General features: G+C 44.8%; 1 protein-coding gene across 2 annotated transcripts in view; it reads left to right on the top strand.

Moving 5' to 3' along the window:
- Positions 1-25,061, top strand: part of CLIC6 (chloride intracellular channel 6) — a 178,075-nt gene that overhangs the window by 144,067 nt on the left and 8,947 nt on the right. For both annotated transcript variants that reach the window (XM_077293902.1, XM_077293903.1), the window contains exons 2-3: positions 18,596-18,705; positions 20,625-20,750. In XM_077293902.1, coding sequence (XP_077150017.1) covers positions 18,596-18,705; positions 20,625-20,750 — 236 coding nt within the window. The remainder of the gene's footprint in view (positions 1-18,595; positions 18,706-20,624; positions 20,751-25,061) is intronic.

Genomic DNA, 25,061 nt, shown 5'->3' with positions numbered 1-25,061 from the left:
TCACTCGCTGGGTACCACGGCGCCGGCCCGGCGCTCATTACAGCAGGAAATTCAGGAATGATGATCCACACGTCGCAGCGGCAGGCAGGCTGCAGTGCAGCAGCACAGTCACGACTCACGAGTCACAACAATTGTCGATTGCCGACGTGCCGTGCATGTCCGTCGGGTCGGGCCCCCTCCCCGCTCTGGGCCCAGGTGCGGCTGCACCGGTTGAACCGGCGGTATGTCCGCCCCTGCATACAAGATAGGTGGGAGCTGAGCCATGCATACAAGATGGGGGGAGCTGAGCCATGCATACAAGATGGAGGGGAGCTGAGCCATGCATACAAGATGGAGGGGAGCTGAGCCATGCATGCAAGATGGGAGGAGGGGGAGCTGAGCCATGCATACAGGGATGGGATAGGGGAGTCAAGCCATGCATACAAGGATGGGATGGGGGAGCCGAGCCATTCATACAACAGGGGAGCCATGCATACAACAGGGGGAGCCACACAGAGCAGGACAGGATGGGGGAACCACACATACCGGGATAGGCATGAGGTGACAATACATACCCAGCTTATACTCGAGTCAATAAGCTTACCCAGTTTTCCGTGGAAAATTAGGTGCCTCGGCTTATGCTCAAGTATATACGGTATGTAATATATACATGTGTGTGGCTTAATATATAGAGCTTTGTTGCCATAAATGGAGGGGGCCCAGACACAGTTCTTGCACAGAGGCCCCAAGCTCTCAGTGTCCGCCCCTGCCCAGGGATCAATTGTACTCACGTCTTACAGAAGTGAGTACAATTGAGGCTCTGACTGCCGGGTCAGAGCGACGTGAACAGCGTGATCAGATCATGTGATCACGATGCTGACGTCACTCACTCGCACTGCAGAGGCGAACACTGGTGGTAAGTGCTCCAGTGGAGCAGAAGACACCAAAGATTAAGTGCACGGGGGAGGAGACAATTTGAGTGGGAATGGGGGGATTTATTATGTGTGGAGAACTTGAGTGGGGATGGAGGGATTTATTATATGGGATGAGATTTGGAGTGGGGATGGAGTTATTTATTGTGTGTGGGGAGATTTGTAGTGGGGATGGGGGGATTTAATGTGTGGGAGATTTGAGGACACAAAATGAAGAGCAAAGGGGGAGATGGGGAAACAGTACGGGGGAATGGGGGGTATGTATGAGGAAACAGTTATGGGGGAATGGGGGGCATGTATGAGGAAACAGTACGGGGAATGGGGGGCATGTATCAGGAAACAGTACTGGTGGAATGGGGGGCACGTATGAGGAAACAGTACGGGGGAATGGGGGGCATGTATGAGGAAACAGTACTGGGTAATGGGGGCATGTATGAGGAAACAGTACTGGGGGAATAGGGGGCATGTATGAGGAAACAGTACGGGGGAATGGGGGGCATGTATGAGGAAACAGTACTGGGGAATGGGGGCATGTATGAGGAAACAGTACTGGGGGAATAGGGGGCATGTATGAGGAAACAGTACGGGGGAATGGGGGACATGTATGAGGAAACAGTACTGGGGAATGAGGGGCATGTATGAGGAAACAGTAATGGGAATGGAGGGCATGTATGAGGAAACAGTACTGGTGGAATGGGGGCACGTATGAGGAAACAGTACTGGGTAATGGGGGCATGTATGAGGAAACAGTTATGGGGGAATGGGGGGCATGTATGAGGAAACAGTACGGGGGAATGGGGGGCATGTATGAGGAAACAGTACTGGTGGAATGGGGGGCATGTATGAGGAAACAGTACGGGGGAATGGGGGGCATGTATGAGGAAACAGTACGGGGGAATGGGGGGCACGTATGAGGAAACTGTACTGGGGGAATGGGGGGGATGTATGAGGAAACAGTACGGGGGAATGGGGGCATGTAAGAGGAAACAGTACGGGGGAATGGGGGCATGTAAGAGGAAACAGTACTGGGGAATGAGGGCATGTATGAGGAAACAATGGGGGAATGGGGGGCCATGTATAAGGAAACAGTACTGGTGGAATGGGGGGCATGTATGAGGAAACAGTACTGGTGGAATGGGGGGCATGTATGAGGAAACAGTACGGGGGAATGGGGGGCATGTATGAGGAAACAGTACTGTGGGAATGGGGGGCATGTATGATTAAACAGCACTGGGGGAATGGGGGGTATGTATGAGGAAACAGTACTGGGGAATGGGGGGTATGTATGAGGAAACAGTACTGGGGAATGGGGGGCATGTATGAGGAAACAGTACTGGGGAATGGGGGCATATATGAGGAAACAGTATGGGGGATGGGTGCAGATAGTATGGGGAGCGAACGGGGGAATGTATGTCGACACAGTATGAGTAGCAATGTGAAAAATGTATGTGGACAGAGAACGGGGAGTTAGGTTGATGGGATTTGTGCAGACACAATATGGGGAGTCAAGTGAGCAGGCAGTATAGAAAGTGAGGGGGTAAATATATGAGGAGACAGTATGGTGAACAGGAGGGATGTGAGAGGAGACAGTATGAGGAGGGAGGGGAATAGTGTGACGAGGCAGTATGGGGAGAAAAGTGAGTGGGCACAGAATAGAGACTTAGTAGTGGGTTCGTAGCATGGGGGGGACAGTGTAAGGGCACAGCCAGAAGGGGGCAGTATACCAAGGAGGGGGGAGTGTAATGAGAGAGAACAGTATAAATACTGAGCCCTATAGGATGGACACAGTATGAGAGGACAGTGTGAAGGGGGGCCGGTATGGAAAGGGAAGGTCTGTGTAAAGAGCGTGTACCATAAGAGGGACAGTGTGGGGGTCATATTTTGTAAAGACAATATAGGGAGGGGCAATTTTTTATTCAGGAGCATTATAATGACACTTCTGTCTTTAAGGGCATCATGTAGAGATTTTCTGCAAAAGAGCGGAGAAAATTGAAGTCTGCAGAGACGGCTGTGGATGAGAAAACTCATCATGGGATCTGGACAAGATGAAGAAAAGAAGGAGATCGGCTCCAGAGACGACGTCATCTATAAGGTACCTGGATGTAAATGTTATTTGTGATACTGACTAAATCTCATGTTTTTATTTATGTTAGGAGCATTAAAGGGAATGTCCAGGCTTGTGATGAGTCTGCAGTCATTCTTTGTGACTGCAGACTTCTGAGTTCTCACAGTGCGCACTGCACGCTGACAGGATTCTCTCGTGCCGCGATTTACTTACATGCAGTCACGTGCTGACTAGACATGTGTGGCCTCAATGAAAATGAACTGAGCGAGGCCGGACACGTGTAATCAGAATTTGGTCAGAAGTATACAAATCGCATACTTGTGCTGACATTACTGTTCTGTTTGATGAATCCTGTCATGAATCACACTCTGTGAGTATCTTCAGGCTCTTTATTCACATCATGTCTCAACCTCCATTACATGAATCCAGTGTACAACAACATCCAACAAGTTCCAAAACAAAGAATATAGAACACACATAAAAGTAGCGAGACCCCTAGAGGCCACATGAACATATAACATATTGCTACATCCTTTCTCTTTTAACTGGAGGAACAATAAAAGATACTAAACTTATGTATACTATGACAAAGTTAGAAATTAACCTAGTACGTCCAGTTAGATATAATCTTTGAGGTGCGCCGGCTTTTTGCTAATTCTGCCAGCTCTGGTAATATAAGATGTGTCCCTTTCTACATCTGGTATATCTGGTAGTTCTTCTGATATTGTCTGTCTCTGGCCAGAGTCCTCACCCTGATGGTCAGCTGTCACTGTTGGTGCCTGACTTGTACTTGCTGCCTCGTTGTCTTGGGTGTCTGGATACTGTTCAAAAGGCCATGAATCATCTCTTTCTTGCGTTTTCCTCAAATGTCTCCGATTCCTCCTTAGTCTTCTTCCGTCGTCTGTTAGAATTTCGTAGGACCGAGGTCCCAGTTTCTGGACAACCTTTGCCTTTTGCCAGTGTTTGTCAAATGTGCTGCTTGGCTGCAGCCGAATGTTGTCATTTCTCTGGAGCTCAGGCAGATCCTTTGCAGATTTATTGTAATAGAAAGCTTGCCTCGCTTGATTCTTCTGTAATTTAGCTTCGATGTTTCCCAGCAGCTTTGGCTCTAACAGATGACACGCAGTTGGTACGAGTGTCTTTGTACGCCCACTCATGAGCCTCTGTGCCGGACTGCTGTCTAGGCCTTGGGTGGGTGTGTTTCTATGATCCAGTATAGACAGATATACATCAGCACCCGCCTGGTTTGCTTTCTGCATGAGTCTTTTGGCCGTTTTTACTGCTGACTCTGCTTTCCCATTACTCTGAGGATATCTTGGAGAAGACGTCTGGTGTTCAAATTCCCATTTCTTACTGAAAGTTTTGAATTCTTCCGACGTAAACTGTGCCGCATTGTCAGAGAAAACGATATCTGGAATGCCATACCTGGCAAAATGGGCCTTGAGTTTTTTAATCACTGTTCTCGCCCTTGTGTCCTGCACCAAATCAACCTCCCAGAAGTTAGAGAAATAGTCCACTGTAATCAGGTATTCTTTGTCATTCCATGTGAACAAGTCTGTTCCTATTTTTGACCAAGGCCTATGTGGAATTTCATGAGGTTGCAATGTCTCCTTTGGTTGCTTATCATTGCAGGATGCACATATTTCACATTGTGCTATGTAATTTTTTATGTGGTCATTCATTCCTGGCCAATAAACTGATTCTCGTGCACGACGTAGGCATCCTTCCATGCCTAAGTGAGAAGAGTGCAATGTTTTCAATATGTCTCTTCTGAGAACTTCAGGTATAACAGCCCTGTCTCCTTTAAAGATGATTCCTTGCTGCACTGACAATTCATCTCTTATGTGGAAGAATGGTGAGACTTCCCTCGGAGCATGCTGCTTGTATTTTGGCCAGCCCTGCAAGATGACAGTCTTTAAACTCTGGAGACTTTTATCCTTCTCTGTAAAAGTCTGGATTTGCTTGACCTTTTCTTTTGACACTGCAAGGTAGTTACACATATTGATGGTTTCAATGTCTTCCTCCTCATCATTTGTGCTAGGAAGGTAAGCTCTGCTTAGCGTATCTGCAATCAGTTAGGCTACGTTCACACGATCCTTTTTTTCATCCTTTTTTTTTCAGGTCCTGTTTTGAAAAACCGCAGCTAAAATCCGCACTGATTTTTCGCTGCGGTTTTTGATCCTTTTTCTTCTGCGGATTCCACTGCAGGTTTCCAACTTCAGTTTCCTATTGGGGCTGCTGGAAACCCGCAGCAGAATCCGCAGAAAGAATTGACAGGTACTTCTTTTTTCTGCAGGCAAAACCGCTGCGGATTTGCCTGGGGAAAAAAGGATCGTCGGCACAGCGGGTTTTGTTTTCCATTGGGTTACATTGTACTGTAACCTACATGGAAAAAAGCTGCGGATCCGCAGTGCAAATCCGCTGCGGATCCGCAGCAAAAACCGCAGCGTGTGAACATACCCTAAGTCTCTTCCTGGACAGTACCCGATGTCAACATCATATTTCTGAAGTCGCAACAGCATGCGCTGTAGTCTCTTTGGGGCATTTAGTAATGGTTTCTTTGTAATGCTCTCCAATGGTTTGTGATCCGACTGCACTGTTACCTGTCGACCATAGGTGTACTGGTGAAACTTCTCCATCCCAAATACCACAGCCAGTAGTTCCTTCTCAATCTGCACATATCCCTGCTCTGTTGTTGTAAGGGCTCTGCTTGCAAATGTAATTGGCTGTTTGTTCTGCATTAATGTGGCTCCAAGGCCTTTTTCCGAAGCATCACATTGTACCACCACTTCTCGATCTGGATCGAAATACTTTAGGGTTGCTGTATCTGCAATGGCATTCTTTACTGCTCGGAAAGCAGTCTCCTGGCTTTCTGTCCATTCCCAGCGCACATCTTTGTGGGTTAGCTGTCTCAGTGGCTCACACATGTCTGACAGATGTCTGCAAAATTTTGAGAGATAATTCACCATGCCCAAAAATCGTTGTACTCCAGAAACATCAGTAGGGGTAGGCAAATCTTGTATTGCTCTCACCTTTTCAGGATCCACTTTGACCCCAGTTGAAGTCAGTCGATGACCAATATAGGCCATTTCTGTCATTTTCAATTTGAATTTGTCCAAATTCAGCTTTATGTTTTTTTCTCTGCATCTGTCCAAAAATTGTATCATCTTCTGATCGTGATCCTTGACTGCAGATTCCATATTTTCACCTTCTCCCACTACTAGGATATCATCCGCTATTGTCTTCACTCCAGTAAGTCCTTCCAAAGCCTGCATCAATTTCTGCTGGAATATCTCTGGAGAAGTTTTAGTCCCATGGGCATTTTCAGCCATTTAAAGCGTCCAAATGGTGAAGAAAATGTTGTCAATAAACTTGAATCTTCAGTCAGGGCCACATGCCAGAATCCATTTTTTACATCACATACAGAAAATATTTTAGCCTTTGATAAATCTGGTAGGACATCATCTAATGTTGGCATTGGGTAATGATTTCGTTTCATCGCCTTGTTGAGTGGCTTAGGATCAATACATATTCTTAACGTGCCCGATGGTTTCTGCACTATGACCAAACTGCTGATCCAATCTGTGCTCTTATGGACTGGTGCTATCATGCCTCTTCTCTGTAGATCTTGCAGTTCTACTTTCAGCGGTTGCATTAAAGCTACAGGCACTCTTCTTGTAGGTAATCTGGTGGGCTGCACTGTGTTGTCAATTTCTAGCCTATATTTACCTTCAAAGCACCCATCACCTTCAAATACATCGGCATACTCTGCTTTTATTTTCTTCATGTCCAAGTTGTGCTCTGCATTTAGTTTTGGATTTTGTATATCCTGGGCAACTTCAACAGACATAATGTTCTGAGACTGTACTTTTATTAAGTCCATTGCCTGAACTGCTTTTACTCCCAGTAATGGTACATGGTTACCACCCCGTAACACGGTAAATTCAACTCTATAACTCTTTCTGTTACATGGGTTTCGTATTTTTAGCTTACATGTCCCCATTGGTTTCAGAACACTTTTGTTGTACATCACCAGTACCTTGTCAGTTGGCTCAATAGAAACCTGTTTGTTTAGCAGATCAAATGAAATTACATTGCAGCTTGCTCCACAATCCAGCTGAAATCTAATGGGCTTCTCATCCAACAAGAATGTTGCATAAAGCTGCTTGGCATCCTTCACTACTGACTGCCCGACTACATTGACTTTCTCTGTTGTAGACTGCATTTGTAGCCATGTAATGTCCTCTGCACTGTCAGTGTCTGGTGTCACAGTGTGGAGCTGTCTGTACTGTTTGCCTCTTCCCTGCCTGCAGACAGCAGTGTAATGATTCTTCTTGCCACATGACCTGCAGGTTTCCCCATATGCTGGACACTTGGTTTTGTCTCTCTCATGTCTTTTCCCACAATACTTGCAGTGGACAGTGTTTATAGGGTAGTCTGGTCCTGTCTTTCCTTTCATAGATACTGCATGTACCTTGTCATCATCATTCTCACTGGTGCCTGCCATCATCTTCAGGCTGTGCTGTGTGAGCTCAGCAGCCCTGCAGATTTGCATACATTTCTCTAAAGTCATGCCTTCCTCTCTCAGTAATCTTTCTTTGAGATGACTGTCCTTTATGCCACACACCATTCTGTCCTTGATTAGACTGTCCCTGATCTCTCCAAAGCCACATGTTTCTGCAAGTCTCCTCAGCTCTGTCAGATATCTGTCCACATTTTCACCATCCTCCTGATGTCTTGTGAAAAACTTATATCTTTCCACTGTCTCATTCTTCTTTGGGTCACAGTGTTTATCAAATGCCTGCACAATGTCTGCTAGGAGGAGGTTGTCTGTGTCTGGGAGCAAGGTGTGGGCTAATTCTCTGCCATTTTCCCCAATTAGGTAATAAAACAGCTTTACTTTCCGTTTGTCGTCAGTGGGGCCCACAGTCAGATCCACATACAGTGTAAACTCTTCCTTCCAATGTCTCCAAGTCTTGGACAGATTACATGAAGTGACATCCAGTCTCTGAGGGGGCTTCAGACCAGTCTCCATTTTGCTGTACTGTCAGGGAATCTGTACTTACAGTTGCAGTGATCTGTGCAGTTCCAGCCTCATATAAGCTCTGAGAATTTGCAGGTTCTGTGCCCGGCTGCCACCATGTTCTGTTTGATGAATCCTGTCATGAATCACACTCTGTGAGTATCTTCAGGCTCTTTATTCACATCATGTCTCAACCTCCATTACATGAATCCCATGTACAACAACATCCAACAAGTTCCAAAACAAAGAATATAGAACACACATAAAAGTAGTGAGACCCCTAGAGGCCACATGAACATATAACATATTGCTACAATTACAGTCCACCGGCAAGGGAGAATCCTAAAAGTGTGCAGTGCATCCGTTGTGAGAATTCAGAAGCTGCGATGTCAGGATTCAGCTCTGCAGGTTCCAGTAGTCGTCACATGGACTCTTCACTCATATGTGATTTTCATACTCATGGTCCTGTGACAACGAGCTTCTCTTCCCGCTTCTCTCAGCTTCTCACTGAACATTGAGAGCATTAGGGAGAGGAGCTCGTGGGTACATGTCTAAGTGTGAAAATCGCATATGTCCTTGGGGGGGGGGTTTGAGGGGCGCCAGACTGAATTCTTGCCCCTGGTGCCAGAAACCCTAGATACACCTCTGCTGGTATGCTACTGCGAGCGGCGATTACCGGGTCCGTTGGAGGGAGGTCTGTGCACAGTGCAGCACAGGCAGTGAGGCAGGGACTGAGTGCACAGAGTGGATGGAGACCCGGAGACTGCCCGTCCCTGTCTACGCCGTAGCCTGGAGCCCTCATTATCGGAGGAATATGTCAGTTAATAAATTGTTTTTCTAAAGCTTTATAGTGTAGTTTTAGGTCAGAGGGATGGTTAGGGATGAGCTAGCAAGGTGCAGGAACAGGTAGTGATGGCTACTTGCTGACTTGTGCTGCACTTGCAGTTTTGCACTTTGGGTGAGACAAAAAACACTGCTAGCAGCGTTTTTTTCAATTGCTGCAAATACCGCATTTACCGGATCGCGGCAAAACCACAAGTGCCGCACATGTCCGCAAGTCCCATAGGGAATGAATGAGGCCGAACGCAGTGTTGCCGTAAGCGATCCGTTACACGGCAGATGCGGAAAAACTGCCGGATCTGCTGCAAAAGGCGACTTTCACATCAGCAATTATTGCCAAAGTCACTGCCGATAGTGTCATACTCATCAATGGGGGAGGCAGCACTAAAAGTGCCTAGGGCAGCAGAAACTGTAAATACGGCCCTGATTATAGTAGATATTTAGTTGGGCACTTGGGGTCCCCACACTGCCCCGGGGGTAGAGGCCTCAGAGTGGTCTCTCTATAATCTGGGACGTCTTCTATTATAAAGACTCTTAGGAATCCAGATCAATAGTTACCGGACACCTGATGTCTCAAGGAATAGCTCTTAAATAACGTAAGTGTAAAATACTTCAAGGTGGCACGGACCCCTTATACTATGAAGTGTAAGCCCCTATAAATTTACATAGTATGTAGTGTGGTTCTGACACACTTGACACTCAGGGTACAGGATAATGACACTGATACTCGGGGTACAGGATAATGACACTGACAGTCGGGGTACAGGATAATGACACTGACACTGGGGTACAGGATAATGACACTGATACTCGGGGTACAGGATAATGACACTGACACTCGGGGTACAGGATAATGACACTGACAGTCGGGGTACAGGATAATGACACTGACACTCGGGGTACAGGATAATGACACTGACACTGGGGGTACAGGATAATGACACTGACACTCGGGGTACAGGATAATGACACTGACACTGGGGGTACAGGATAATGACACTGACACTGGGGGTACAGGATAATGACACTGACACTCGGGGTACAGGATAATGACACTGACACTTGGGGTACAGGATAATGACACACACTCGGGGTACAGGATAATGACCCTGACACTGGGGGTACAGGATAATGACACACACTCGGGGTACAGGATAATGACACTGACACTCGGGGTACAGGATGACACTGACACTGGGGGTACAGGATAATGACACTGACACTGGGGGTACAGGATAATGACACTGGGGGTACAGGATAATGACACTGACACTCGGGGTACAGGATAATGACGCTGACACTGGGGGTACAGGATAATGACACTGACACTCGGGGTACAGGATAATGACACACACTCGGGGTACAGGATAATGACACTGACACTGGGGGTACAGGATAATGACACTGACACTCGGGGTACAGGATAATGACACACACTCGGGGTACAGGATAATGACCCTGACACTGGGGGTACAGGACAATGACACTGACACTGGGGGTACAGGATAATGACACTGACACTCAGGGTACAGGATAATGACACTGACACTGGGGGTACAGGATAATGACACTGACACTGGGGGTACAGGATAATGACACTGAGACTCGGGGTACAGGATAATGACACTGACACTGGGGGTACAGGATAATGACACTGACACTCGGGGTACAGGATAATGACACTGACACTGGGGGTACAGGATAATGACACTGACACTCGGGGTACAGGATAATGACACTGACACTCGGGGTACAGGATAATGACACACACTCGGGGTACAGGATAATGACCCTGACACTGGGGGTACAGGATAATGACACTGACACTCGGGGTACAGGATAATGACACTGACACTGGGGGTACAGGATAATGACACTGACACTCGGGGTACAGGATAATGACACTGACACTCGGGGTACAGGATAATGACACACACTCGGGGTACAGGATAATGACACTGACACTCGGGGTACAGGATAATGACACTGACACTGGGGGTACAGGATAATGACACTGACACTGGGGGAACAGGATAATGACACTGACACTCGGGGTACAGGATAATGACACTGACACTCGGGGTACAGGATAATGACACTGACACTCGGGGTACAGGATAATGACACTGACACTGGGGGTACAGGATAATGACACTGACACTCGGGGTACAGGATAATGACGCTGACACTCGGGGTACAGGATAATGACACTGACACTCGGGGTACAGGATAATGACACTGACACTGGGGTACAGGATAATGACACTGACACTCGGGGTACAGGATAATGACACTGACACTGGGGGTACAGGATAATGACACTGACACTGGGGGTACAGGATAATGACACTGACACTGGGGGTACAGGATAATGACACTGACACTCGGGGTACAGGATAATGACACTGACACTCGGGGTACAGGATAATGACACTGACACTCGGGGTACAGGATAATGACACTGACACTGGGGGTACAGGATAATGACACTGACACTCGGGGTACAGGATAATGACACTGACACTCGGGGTACAGGATAATGACACTGACACTCGGGGTACAGGATAATGACACTGACACTGGGGGTACAGGATAATGACACTGACACTTGGGGTACAGGATAATGACACTGACACTGGGGGTACAGGATAATGACACTGACACTCGGGGTACAGGATAATGACGCTGACACTTGAATTAGACATTTTATGCGACTTAAGTGACTTCTACTTTTCAGTTTCTTCTGCTCGGCAGCATTAACCTGCTTAACAGACGAGGACACCACGTCCAACATGAAAGATCAACTTACGATCAACATCTCTGATAGATTTCTTTGCTGCTATCAATATTGTGATGATGATTTATAAATATTTGTTGGCTTTTGTCTTGTATATTCTATAGGAAATAAAAATATTATGTATACTGTGCTAATATACTGTTTATGGGATATGTGCAAGTCTTGTAATACTAGTTCTGACCACTAGATGGTAGAATGCTAACATGTAATAGTAACATGTCCTGATTCATCAGGTCCGGCAGTGATCATGGCTCCCTGTGAGTAATGAAATACTCCAAGGCTGCAGTGGTAACCACAACATTACTACATGAAGGGGGTAAACACTAAACATGTACATCTTTATATTATTTAGAATGCTACAAGGGCTCATACATCTGACCAATATGTAGGGGAACGACACAGGTCCAAATTTTGCATCGGGGACCATCGAACTCTAGTTACACCACTCTATCTACCATTTATTTATCATCTATCTATCATCTGTCTAAAGGGCCGCAGCGCTCACATCTTCACCTGTGTGAAGACCACCAGAGAAGACAGCATGTATGGAGCTACAGACCTGGGTGGGTCTCAGTGAGAACCTGAGATTGTTGTGCCAGAGGAGGTGTCGTCTGAGCGCGTCCAGAGGTAGAAGGAAGATCGGGAGAGATCCTGCCATTCCAACTGTTGTCATCAAAAGTTTGCAAAACGTTTGTGAATTACTTTATTACCGGTGTCGTGTGTGTTCCTGTTGGGGCTCCCTGTGAGATTTTCAGATCCGGCGCACCTTCTACCAGCCTCTAGGCCTCCACAGGCACCATGGCCCTGAGCTCCTGCTTCCTCGGCGCCCCCACACCTTGCCAACATTTGATGCCATAGTTGCCCTCTGGATGACGGGGTAGATGAAACGTATCGGTTTGTAGTCCCTTGTCATCTACCTGTTATAAAGAGATTGTCTGGTTCCTCTCTCTATAGTAACTAAGTACCAGACCGTGTGGAAAATTACCGAGAAATCCTCACCCTTGTGCGTTAGTGAAATTTACTGTTGCCAGGACAATGGGTCACAAATGAGGAAAACGTGCGGTTCCCAGGAACTTGTCGTCCGAGCTGTAAATTGTGCTGTACAACCCTGATAAATGTATGCCCGGCTCCTTACAGCAAGGTCACTCGTCCCTCGCCGCCCGGGCTGGGCCTGTGTTTGTTGTGGATCTGCTCCAGGAACGTAAACTTGTCACATTACATGAAAAGTGAGAATTGCATCTCTGGAGCCGCTGTTACATTGTGTCACACGGTACTGAGATTTGTCCGGATGCTTCCATTAGTCCGTGTACCCTAGTTATAGCGGGAGAGGTGCAGAAAGGCTGCGGCCTAATGTACATGGCCATATCATGATCCGTAATACTGGCCCGTACTGGCCCTCTAGCTCCGATTATACATGGAGAGCCATCACGGCACCATCACGTGTCGTATTATAGCGGCATTGTCCGACAGACCCCATACAGCAACACCGCAGTGACTAAAGCTCTGACAGACCCCATACAGGAACACCGCATTGAATAAAGCTCTGACAGACCCCATACAGCAACACCGCAGTGACTAAAGCTTTGACAGACCCCATACAGCAGCACCGCAGTGACTAAAGCTCTGACAGACCCCATACAGCAACACCGTAGTGACTAAAGCTCTGACAGACCCCATACAGCAACACCGCAGTGACTAAAGCTCTGACAGACCCCATACAGCAACACCGCAGTGACTAAAGCTCTGACAGACCCCATACAGCAACACCGCAGTGACTAAAGCTCTGACAGACCCCATACAGCAACACCGCAGTGACTAAAGCTCTGACAGACCCCATACAGCAACACTGTAGTGACTAAAGCTCTGACAGACCCCATACAGCAGCACCGCAGTGACTAAAGCTCTGACAGACTCCATACAGCAGCACCGCAGTGACTAAAGCTCTGACAGACGCCATACAGCAGCACCGCAGTGACTAAAGCTCTGACAGACCCCATGCAGCAATACTGTAGTGACTAAAGCTTTGACAGACCCCATACAGCAACACCGCAGTGACTAAAGCTCTGACAGACCCCATACAGCAACACCGCAGTGACTAAAGCTCTGACAGACCCCATACAGCAACACTGTAGTGACTAAAGCTCTGACAGACCCCATACAGCAGCACCGCAGTGACTAAAGCTCTGACAGACTCCATACAGCAGCACCGCAGTGACTAAAGCTCTGACAGACGCCATACAGCAGCACCGCAGTGACTAAAGCTCTGACAGACCCCATGCAGCAATACCGTAGTGACTAAAGCTCTGACAGACCCCATACAGCAACACCGCAGTGACTAAAGCTCTGACAGACCCCATACAGCAACACCACAGTGACTAAAGCTCTGACAGACCCCATACAGCAGCACTGCAGTGACTAAAGCTCTGACAGACCCCATACAGGAACACCGCATTGAATAAAGCTCTGACAGACCCCATACAGCAACACCGCAGTGACTAAAGCTTTGACAGACCCCATACAGCAGCACCGCAGTGACTAAAGCTCTGACAGACCCCATACAGCAACACCGTAGTGACTAAAGCTCTGACAGACCCCATACAGCAACACCGCAGTGACTAAAGCTCTGACAGACCCCATACAGCAACACTGCAGTCACTAAAGCTCTGACAGACCCCATACAGGAACACCGCATGAATAAAGCTCTGACAGACCCCATACAGCAACACCGCAGTGACTAAAGCTCTGACAGACCCCATACAGCAGCACCGCAGTGACTAAAGCTCTGACAGACCCCATACAGCAACACCGCAGTGACTAAAGCTCTGACAGACCCCATACAGCAACACCGCAGTGACTAAAGCTCTGACAGACCCCATACAGCAACACCGCAGTGACTAAAGCTCTGACAGACCCCATACAGCAACACCGCAGTGACTAAAGCTCTGACAGACCCCATACAGCAACACTGTAGTGACTAAAGCTCTGACAGACCCCATACAGCAGCACCGCAGTGACTAAAGCTCTGACAGACTCCGTACAGCAGCACCGCAGTGACTAAAGCTCTGACAGACGCCATACAGCAGCACCGCAGTGACTAAAGCTCTGACAGACCCCATGCAGCAATACCGTAGTGACTAAAGCTCTGACAGACCCCATACAGCAACACCGCAGTGACTAAAGCTCTGACAGACCCCATACAGCAACACCGCAGTGACTAAAGCTCTGACAGACCCCATACAGCAACACTGTAGTGACTAAAGCTCTGACAGACCCCATACAGCAGCACCGCAGTGACTAAAGCTCTGACAGACTCCATACAGCAGCACCGCAGTGACTAAAGCTCTGACAGACGCCATACAGCAGCACCGCAGTGACTAAAGCTCTGACAGACCCCATGCAGCAATACCGTAGTGACTAAAGCTCTGACAGACCCCATACAGCAGCACCGCAGTGACTAAAGCTCTGACAGACCCCATACAGCAACTCCGCAGTGACTAAAGCTTTGGAATACGGACCCCATACAGTGTCGGTGCGCAGAGAGCTGCAAAATGTATGAGCCTGGACTGCTCTACCTTTTCATTTTTGCACTTTTGATTTTTCCTTCCCCGTTTTCCAAGAGCTGTAACTTATTTTTTTCCATCGACACGGCCGTATGAGGGCCTGATTTTTGTGGGACAAGTTCTAGTTTTGAATGACTCGATTTAATGTACCAGGAAAAAAGGGGAAAAAACTTCTAGTGCAGTGAAATACGGTAGTTAAAAAAATGACTCAATTGTTCTGTTGGCTTATTAATTTTGTTTTTACAGTTTTTACAGTAGTATAAATGACCTGGCAGCACAACTCTCCATGTCAGTGCGATTACGGCGATACCAAACTTGTGTAGTTGTTTTTCATACTTTATTTACGGTATATTTTTATCATTCATTTATACTTTAAAGTTCTAAAAAACAAAGTTCAGAACTTTGTAAAAGAGAACTTTTCGGTTTGTGTCGCCATTTTCTGAGATCCATAATTATGAGATGTGAGGTCTTGTTTTTTCTGTGTAGTTTGTAGTGTTCCTATTTTGGGGCGTATACTAAATTTTATTTTGGCTGTACATTTTTTTTAGCTGCAGTGACCTAAAAAACGTCAATTCTGGAGTTTCAGTTTTTTGGGTTTTTTTTGTTTACTATTCTGGTTAATTATTTTTATATTTTGACAGGCTGGAGCTTTATGGTTGCGGCGATACCAAATATATTTATTCTGCTTTTTTATTACTTTATTTTAAATTTTAAAAATATATATATATTTTTTTTATTCACTAGAGAGGATTTGAACCTTCGATAGTGTGATCTCTTGTTCTATACCGTGTACACCAGTGAGATATATAGTGTATAGTGAAATTAACCTTCTCTTATAAAGCCCAAGGGCTGCTATTCATATTCATGCCAAAATGGCAGCCTACACTCACATGACCGCTGCAGTCAATCTCTGGCCTTGTGCCATCCATGCAGGTTGACCTGCTGATGCACCAAGGAAGTAAAGACAATCGGGGCGCATGGATACATTTTTAAAATTTTTTATTTTTTTTGCACATTTTCTGCTTTTTGACAATTTTTTTAAATTCCTGAGCAACCTCTTTGCTGTCATACTGTCTATATTATATTATCTTTTCTGTCTGCTCTGGGGGAGTCCATCTGTCCTTATAGGAAATAAGGGTGGGGTTGTTGTAATGTGTTGACCATCCTCTTCAAAAAAAAATCTCTAAAAAGTGGCCACTAGGGGGAGCCAAACTGACCATGAATTTATGCAGATCCCATCAAAATCATTTTACAGAGAAAATGCCAACGAAATCTATAGCTAATTGCTCCAAGAAATGCAGAAAATGCATTACTTGTATTAGACACTTACATGCCTCAACAGGTATAAATCATGTCAAGAAAAGGGACAGGTAAATGGAGACGTAAATTGTATTATTTATGCACAGATCATGGCGTGAATGTCACTGCCATCAAGTCAAGCAACTTGCACCCGATATATCATTTTACATTTTAACTTTTTTTGTTATACAAAGCAAGGTTTAAAAAGTTGTCAATGGAGATACACGTGCAAAATATACCGCAACAAACAGGTTTGCACTAGTCCAATACAGAAAGTTCACATAAAAAGTCCTTACCCTTATATCTATTAGGGTAAAGGAAAGATCCCCTATGACGTTAGATTGCTAGTCACATGTAACACAATACATTTGCACAAATGCAAGGGATTTACATGAGAACTTTCTGTATTGGACTAGTGCAAACCTGTTGGTTGCGGTATATTTTGTACGTGTATCTCCACTGACAGCTTTTTATATCTTGCTTTGTATATCAAATAAAGTTAATATATTTTCAACTTTAAAAAGTCGCAAATTGATGAATTGTTAAACTCTACCCACAAAGCGGAAAACAAAAAAAACCCAGATGAGAGCATACTGTATAAAATAGACTTAAAAAAGGCACAAAAAGAATAATGAATTAGACAAAAAACAGGTACAAAGGCAATAAAGAAATGGAGCACTAGTCTAAATTTTGATAAATTAGATTCCACTTGTGGAACAGATTATTCTCAAGTTGTCTCTTGAGCAGCACAGAGCTCTGAACTCTCCATAATGCCAGGTCTCTGGCAGGACGGGCTCTTCTCGGTGAGTGATAGTTCTTGTGAGTAACAGAACTGTAGTATTTGTAGAGCTATAAAGCTCATCACACGATCTGCTATAACACATTGAGCCATCAGTGGTGTGTTATGAGTCTACACTGCTATCCTTGTATTTACACAGAGATAACAGGGTGTTATGGTTCTCAATGGCAAGAGAACATAGCCCAGCAAACATAAGAACTAGCTCTTGGAAGGATGGAAACTAAAACTGACCATGAACTAAACCTGCCGCACAACTAACAGTAGCCGGGTAGCGTAGCCTGCGTTTTATCCCTAGACGCCCAGCGCCGGCCGGAGGACTAACTAATCCTGGCAGAGGAAAATATAGTCCTGGCTCACCTCTAGAGAAATTTCCCCGAAAGGCAGACAGAGGCCCCCACAAATATTGGCGGTGATTTTAGATGAAATGACAAACGTAGTATGAAAATAGGTTTAGCAAAATTGAGGTCCGCTTACTAGATAGCAGGAAGACAGAAAGGGCACTTTCATGGTCAGCTGAAAACCCTATCAAAACTCCATCCTGAAATTACTTTAAGACTCTAGTATTAACTCATAACATCAGAGTGGCAATTTCAGATCACAAGAGCTTTCCAGACACAGAAACGAAACTACAGCTGTGAACTGGAACAAAATGCAAAAACAAACAAGGACTAAAGTCCAACTTAGCTGGGAGTTGTCTAGCAGCAGGAACATGCACAGAAAGGCTTCTGATTACAATGTTGACCGGCATGGAAGTGACAGAGGAGCAAGGCTAAATAGCGACTCCCACATCCTGATGGAAACAGGTGAACAGAGAGGATGATGCACACCAGTTCAATTCCACCAGTGGCCACCGGGGGAGCCCAAAATCCAATTTCACAACAACAGGGCATTTGAACAAGCACTCAGCTCAGGAAAGTGAGAGCAGTGATTAGGAGACCGGATCTGGGAGAAACCAATGCTGAAGGGCCGGTGATTTTGAAAGATTTATAATAGCATCTCAGTCAGAAGTTGTGAGGGGAGAGGGAGATGAGCAGATGAGTTCTGTAGAGAAAGAAAGCTGTCTGGTATGTTAGGAGTTAACTGCTTTCCTGGAATGTATCTACTGCACTCTCTCAGGGTCCAGTGGTCAAGCTCAGTGAAAACTAGCTGTACACTATGAAAGATAAAAGCTGTTATTGGAGGAGAATGACAGTAGATATAAAAGACAAATCTATTGTAAACCTGTTATTTTTATGCCGTCTAAATAACTAAAGCAATTTAGTGAAATGAGACTATTCCTTTAATTCTGGGCTTATTTTCAGGCTGGAAGTGATGGAGAAAGTATTGGTAACTGTCCGTTTTCTCAGCGTTTATTTATGATTCTCTGGCTGAAGGGCGTCATATTCAGCGTCACCACGGTGGATCTAAAGAGGTAACTTCACAGTTCTGATCTGTCATTGTAAAGTGTTGTGTTACTACGAAAACTTCTCTATATGGAGAAAAGTATTGGGACACACTTTGATTACTGAATTCTGTTTTTTTCATTCAGTCACATTACCTCCGGTGTGTAACATCCGCCCCTCACCCCTGTGTAAAACACCCGTCCATATTGCCCCCCCGTGTATAACAAACGTTCATATTGCCCTCCAGTGATTAACATATGGCACCTCATCCCCAGTAATCACCCCTCACCCCCCACCGTCATCTGCGCTCATATATACAGATACAGGTACTTCTCACTAAATTAGAATATCATCAAAAAGTTAATTTACTTCAGTTCTTGAATACAAAAAGTGAATCTCATATATTCTATAGAGTCATTACACACAGAGTGATCTATTTCACGTGTTTATTTCTGTTAATGTTGATGATTATGGCTTACAGCCAATGAAAACCCAAAAGTCATTATCTCAGTAAATTAGAATACTTTATAACACCAGCTTGAAAAATGATTTTAAAATCTGAAATGTTGGCCTACTGAAATGTATGTTCAGTAAATGCACTCACTACTTGGCCAGGCTCCTTTTGCATCAATTACTGCATCAATGCGGCGTGTTATGGAGGTGATCAGCCTGGGGCACTGCTGAGGGGTTATGGAAGCCCAGGTTGCTTTGATAGCAGCCTTCAGCTCGTCTGCATTGTTGGGTCTGGGGTCTCATCTTCTTCTTGACAATACTCCACAGATTCTCTATGGGGTTAAGGTCAGGCGAGTTTGCTGCCAATCAAGCACAGTGATACTGTTGTTTGTAAACCAGGTAAATAGTACTTTTGGCAGTGTGGACAGGAGCCAAGTCCTGCTGGAGAATGACATTTCCATCTCCAAAAAGCTTGTCGGCAGAGGGAAGCATGAAGTGCTCTAACATTTCCTGGTAGACGGCTGCGCTGACTTTGGTCTTGATAAAACACAGTGGACCTACACCAGCAGATGACATGGCTCCCCAAACCATCACTGATTGTGGAGACTTCACACTAGACCTCCAGCAGCTTGGATTGTGGCCTCTCCACTCTTCCTCCAGACTCTGGGACCTTGATTTCCAAATGAAATGCAAACTTTACTTTCATCTGAAAACAACACCTTGGACCACTGAGCAACAGTCCAGTTCTTTTTCTTCTTGGCCCAGGTAAGACGCTTCTGGCATTGTCTATTGGTCATGAGTGGCCTGACACAAGGAATGTGACACTTGTAGCCCATGTCCTGGATACGTCTATGTGTGGTGGCTCTGGAAGCAATGACTCCAGCAGCAGTCCACTCCTTGTGAATCTCCCACAAATTTTTGAATGGCCTTTTCTTAACAATCCTTCGAAGACTGCGGTTATCCCGGTTGCTTGTTCACCTTTTTCTACCACACTTTTTCCTTCCACTCAACTTCTCATTAATTGCTTGGATACAGCACTCTGCGAACAGCCGGCGTCTTTAGCAATGACCTTTTGTGGCTTATCCTCCTTGTGGAGTGTGTCAATGACTGCCTTCTGGACATCTGTCAGGTCAGCAGTCTTCCCCATGATTGTGGAGCTACTGAAACAGAGTAAGGGACCTTTTTACACCCTTAGGAAGCCTTTGCAGGTGTTTTTGTTAATTATTCTAATTTACTGAAATAATGACTTTTGGGTTTTCATTGGCTGTAAGCCATAATCATCAACATTAACAGAAATAAATACTTGAAATAGATCACTCTGTAATGACTCTATATAATAGATGAGCTTCACTTTTTGTATTGAAGAATTTTAATAAATTAACTTTTTGATGATATTATAACTTTGTGAGAAGCCCTGTGTGTGTCACTAGTGATCTGTTCTCATATATACAGATATGTGTCACTTCTAAGCAAGAAATAAAACTTTCCCCTACAGGAAACCGGCCGATCTGCACAACCTGGCCCCTGGGACAAACCCGCCGTTCATGATGTTCGATGGGGAAGTGAAAACCGATGTGAATAAAATTGAAGAATTCTTGGAGGAAAAATTAACAACGCCAAAGTACGGTAACTTTTCTTTTATGGTTGTCACTATCATACATGTGTGTATATATATATATATATATATATATATATATATATATATATATATATATATATATATATATATATATATATATATATATATATATACTGTATATATATTTTATTAAGTACATAAGAAGTAAACAGTTTAGAAGACTTTTTTCTTTAGAATTAGCCCCCAAACTAAGTTGATCTCAGAATGTCCTACAAGTGTAACCCCCAGCAATCCCCTATCATTTCTATGGGGATTCACGCACTGTAGCGCCCCCACTTGACAATTTAAGCATTACACATTGCCTATGGGATCTGCATGTATTGCTCAGACTTGATGATGACAATGGATGACGTAATCCCCCTCATTAACTCAAAATACACCGAGAAAGTAATTCAAATGGTTTTTCTAAACTAGACGACCCCTTAAACCACAGGGTCCTCCAATTCCATTGACAAAAAAAAAATTTGAAATGATCTTAAAGGTCTTTTATTGCTCTTAAATGAAAAGTGCCATCAGAAAATTTCCAATTATATAAATGAGATTTTTATGTTAAATTTATTTTCTAAAACCATTTTTTTTATATCACTATTTTATATTGAAAAAAATCTAAAATCTTCACACTGATCACGAGGGCTAATATTATATGTTTACTACATATTCTTCATATGGACGTCAGCTGCAATAAAGCGACATCAGACCCTATAGTACAGAGGAATTATCCGGGTATACTGTAATCTAGACATAGACGTTCTAAAGGGAGGAGGAGGAGGAGGTGAGCTGTGACATCACCTATTGTGAATGGTGGATCCTGTGTTATCTACTGTATATAGAGGTGTTATCAGTCATTGTGCAGGAGGAGGAGGTGAGCTGTGATATCACCTATTGTGAATGGTGGATCCTGTGTTATGTACTATATAAAGAGGTGTTATCAGTCATTGTACAGGAGGAGGAGGTGAGCTGTGATATCACCTATTGTGAATGGTGGATCCTGTGTTATGTACTATATAAAGAGGTGTTATCAGTCATTGTACAGGAGGAGGAGGTGAGCTGTGACATCACCTATTGCGAATGGTGGATCCTGTGTTATCTACTGTATATAGAGGTGTTATCAGTCATTGTACAGGAGGAGGAGGTGAGCTGTGATATCACCTATTGTGAATGGTGGATCCTGTGTTATCTACTGTATATAGAGGTGTTATCAGTCATTGTACAGGAGGAGGAGGTGAGCTGTGACATCACCTATTGCGAATGGTGGATCCTGTGTTATCTACTGTATATAGAGGTGTTATCAGTCATTGTACAGGAGGAGGAGGTGAGCTGTGACATCACCTATTGTGAATGGTGGATCATGTGTTATCTACTGTATATAGAGGTGTTATCAGTCATTGTACAGGAGAAGGAGGTGAGCTGTGACATCACCTATTGTGAATGGTGGATCCTGTGTTATCTACTGTATATAGAGGTGTTATCAGTCATTGTACAGGAGGAGGAGGGGAGCTGTGATATCACCTATTGTGAATGGTGGATCCTGTGTTACATACTGTATATAGAGGTGTTATCAGTCATTGTACAGGAGGAGGAGGTGAGCTGTGACGTCACCTATTGTGAATGGTGGATCCTGTGTTACCTACTGTATATAGAGGTGTTATCAGTCATTGTACAGGAGGAGGTGAGCTGTGATATCACCTATTGTGAATGGTGGATCCTGTGTTATGTACTATATAAAGAGGTGTTATCAGTCATTGTACAGGAGGAGGAGGTGAGCTGTGACATCACCTATTGCGAATGGTGGATCCTGTGTTATCTACTGTATATAGAGGTGTTATCAGTCATTGTACAGGAGGAGGAGGTGAGCTGTGATATCACCTATTGTGAATGGTGGATCCTGTGTTATCTACTGTATATAGAGGTGTTATCAGTCATTGTACAGGAGGAGGAGGTGAGCTGTGACATCACCTATTGCGAATGGTGGATCCTGTGTTATCTACTGTATATAGAGGTGTTATCAGTCATTGTACAGGAGGAGGAGGTGAGCTGTGACATCACCTATTGTGAATGGTGGATCATGTGTTATCTACTGTATATAGAGGTGTTATCAGTCATTGTACAGGAGAAGGAGGTGAGCTGTGACATCACCTATTGTGAATGGTGGATCCTGTGTTATCTACTGTATATAGAGGTGTTATCAGTCATTGTACAGGAGGAGGAGGGGAGCTGTGATATCACCTATTGTGAATGGTGGATCCTGTGTTACATACTGTATATAGAGGTGTTATCAGTCATTGTACAGGAGGAGGAGGTGAGCTGTGACATCACCTATTGTGAATGGTGGCTCCTGTGTTATCTCCTATATATAGAGGTGTTATCAGTCATTGTACAGGAGGAGGGGAGCTGTGATATCACCTATTGTGAATGGTGGATCCTGTGTTATCTACTTTATATAGAGGTGTTATTAGTCATTGTACAGGAGGAGGAGGTGAGCTGTGACATCACCTATTGTGAATGGTGGATCCTGTGTCACCTACTGTGTATGGAGGTGTTATCAGTCATTGTACAGGAGGAGGAGGGGAGCTGTGACATCACCTATTGTGAATGGTGGATCCTGTGTTATCTACTGTATATAGAGGTGTTATCAGTCATTGTACAGGAGGAGGTGGTGAGCTGTGACATCACCTATTGTGAATGGTGGATCCTGTACTATCTACTGTATATAGAGGTGTTATCAGTCATTGTACAGGAGGAGGAGGTGAGCTGTGACATCACCTATTGTGAATGGTGGATCTTGTGTTATCTACTGTATATAGAGGTGTTATCGGTCATTGTACAGGAGGAGGAGGTGAGCTGTGACATCACCTATTGTGAATGGTGGATCCTGTGTTATCTACTGTCTATAGAGGTGTTATCGGTCATTGTACAGGAGGAGGAGGTGAGCTGTGACATCACCTATTGTGAATGGTGGATCTTGTATTATTTACTATATACAGTATATAGGTGTTATACCCAAGAACAGCGATAGCAGCAGTAGCCCCATAAAAAGTGACAACCACAATAATCCCCATAAGAGTGATAGTCGCATCAGCCCCTACTAACAATATTAATAGGAATAAAATGCATCTTGTGGTGCTTTGGTTCTTACTAGTGATGAGCGGAGATGCTCGGATAATATGTTGGATTCCCTGTGGCTGCATTTCTCGTGGCTGTTCAACAGCCGCAACACATGCAAGGTTTGCCTTTTTGTTAGGTAATCCCTGCATGTGTCGCGGCTGTCTAACAGCAATGAGACATGCAGCCGCGGGGACTTGAACATACAGTGGGGAAAATAAGCATTTGATACACGGACGATTTTGCACGTTTTCTCACCTACAAAGAATGGAGAGATCTGTAATTTTTATCGTAGGTACATTTCACCTGTGAGAGACAGAATCTAAAGATAAAAACCTGAAAATCACATTGTATGATTTTTACATAATTAATCAGCATTTTGTTACATGAAATAAGTATTTGATACAATATAAAAACAGAATGTAATATTTGGTACAGAAACCGTTGTTTGCAATTACAGAGGTCACACACTGCAGCAGGGATTTTGGCCCCCTCCTCCATACAGATCTTCTCCAGATCTTTCAGGTTTCAGGGCTGTCACTGCTAACATTGAGTTTCATCTCCCTCCAAAGATTTTCTATTGGGTTCAGGACTGGAGACTGGCTAGGCCACTCCAGGACCCCGAAATGCTTCTTACGGAGCCGCTCCTTAGTTGCACTGGCTGTGTGCTTTGGGTCACTATTATGCTGGAAGACCCATCCACGACCCATCGTCATTGCTCTTACTGAGGGAAGGAAGTTGTTGGCCAAAATCTTGCGATATATGACCCCATTATTATTATTATACATTTTTTATAGCGCCATTTATTCCATGGCGCTTTACATGTGAAAATGGGCAAATATAGACAAATACAATAAACATGAGCAAAAAACAAGGCACTAACAGGTACATAAGGAAGGGAGGACCCTGCCAGCGAGGGCTCACAGTCTGCAGGGGATAGGTGAGGATACACTAGGAGAGGGTAGAGCTGGTTGTGCGGCGGTTCAGTAGGTTCAGGATCACTGCAAGTTGTAGGCTTCTCAGAAGAGGTGAGTCTTCAGGCTCGTTTTGAAGGTTTCTATGGTAGACGAGAGTCTGATGTGTTGGGGTAGAGAGTTCCAGATGTATGGGGGAAGCATGGTTGTTTGAAGAAGAGATGAGAGGGGAGTAGAGAAGGAGATCTTGAGAGGATCGAAGGTTGCGTGTAGGTAA

Source organism: Ranitomeya variabilis, chromosome 3 (assembly GCF_051348905.1).
Source record: "Ranitomeya variabilis isolate aRanVar5 chromosome 3, aRanVar5.hap1, whole genome shotgun sequence".
Lineage (NCBI taxonomy): Eukaryota > Metazoa > Chordata > Amphibia > Anura > Dendrobatidae > Ranitomeya > Ranitomeya variabilis.
This window is presented reverse-complemented; position numbering and strand designations above follow the sequence as displayed.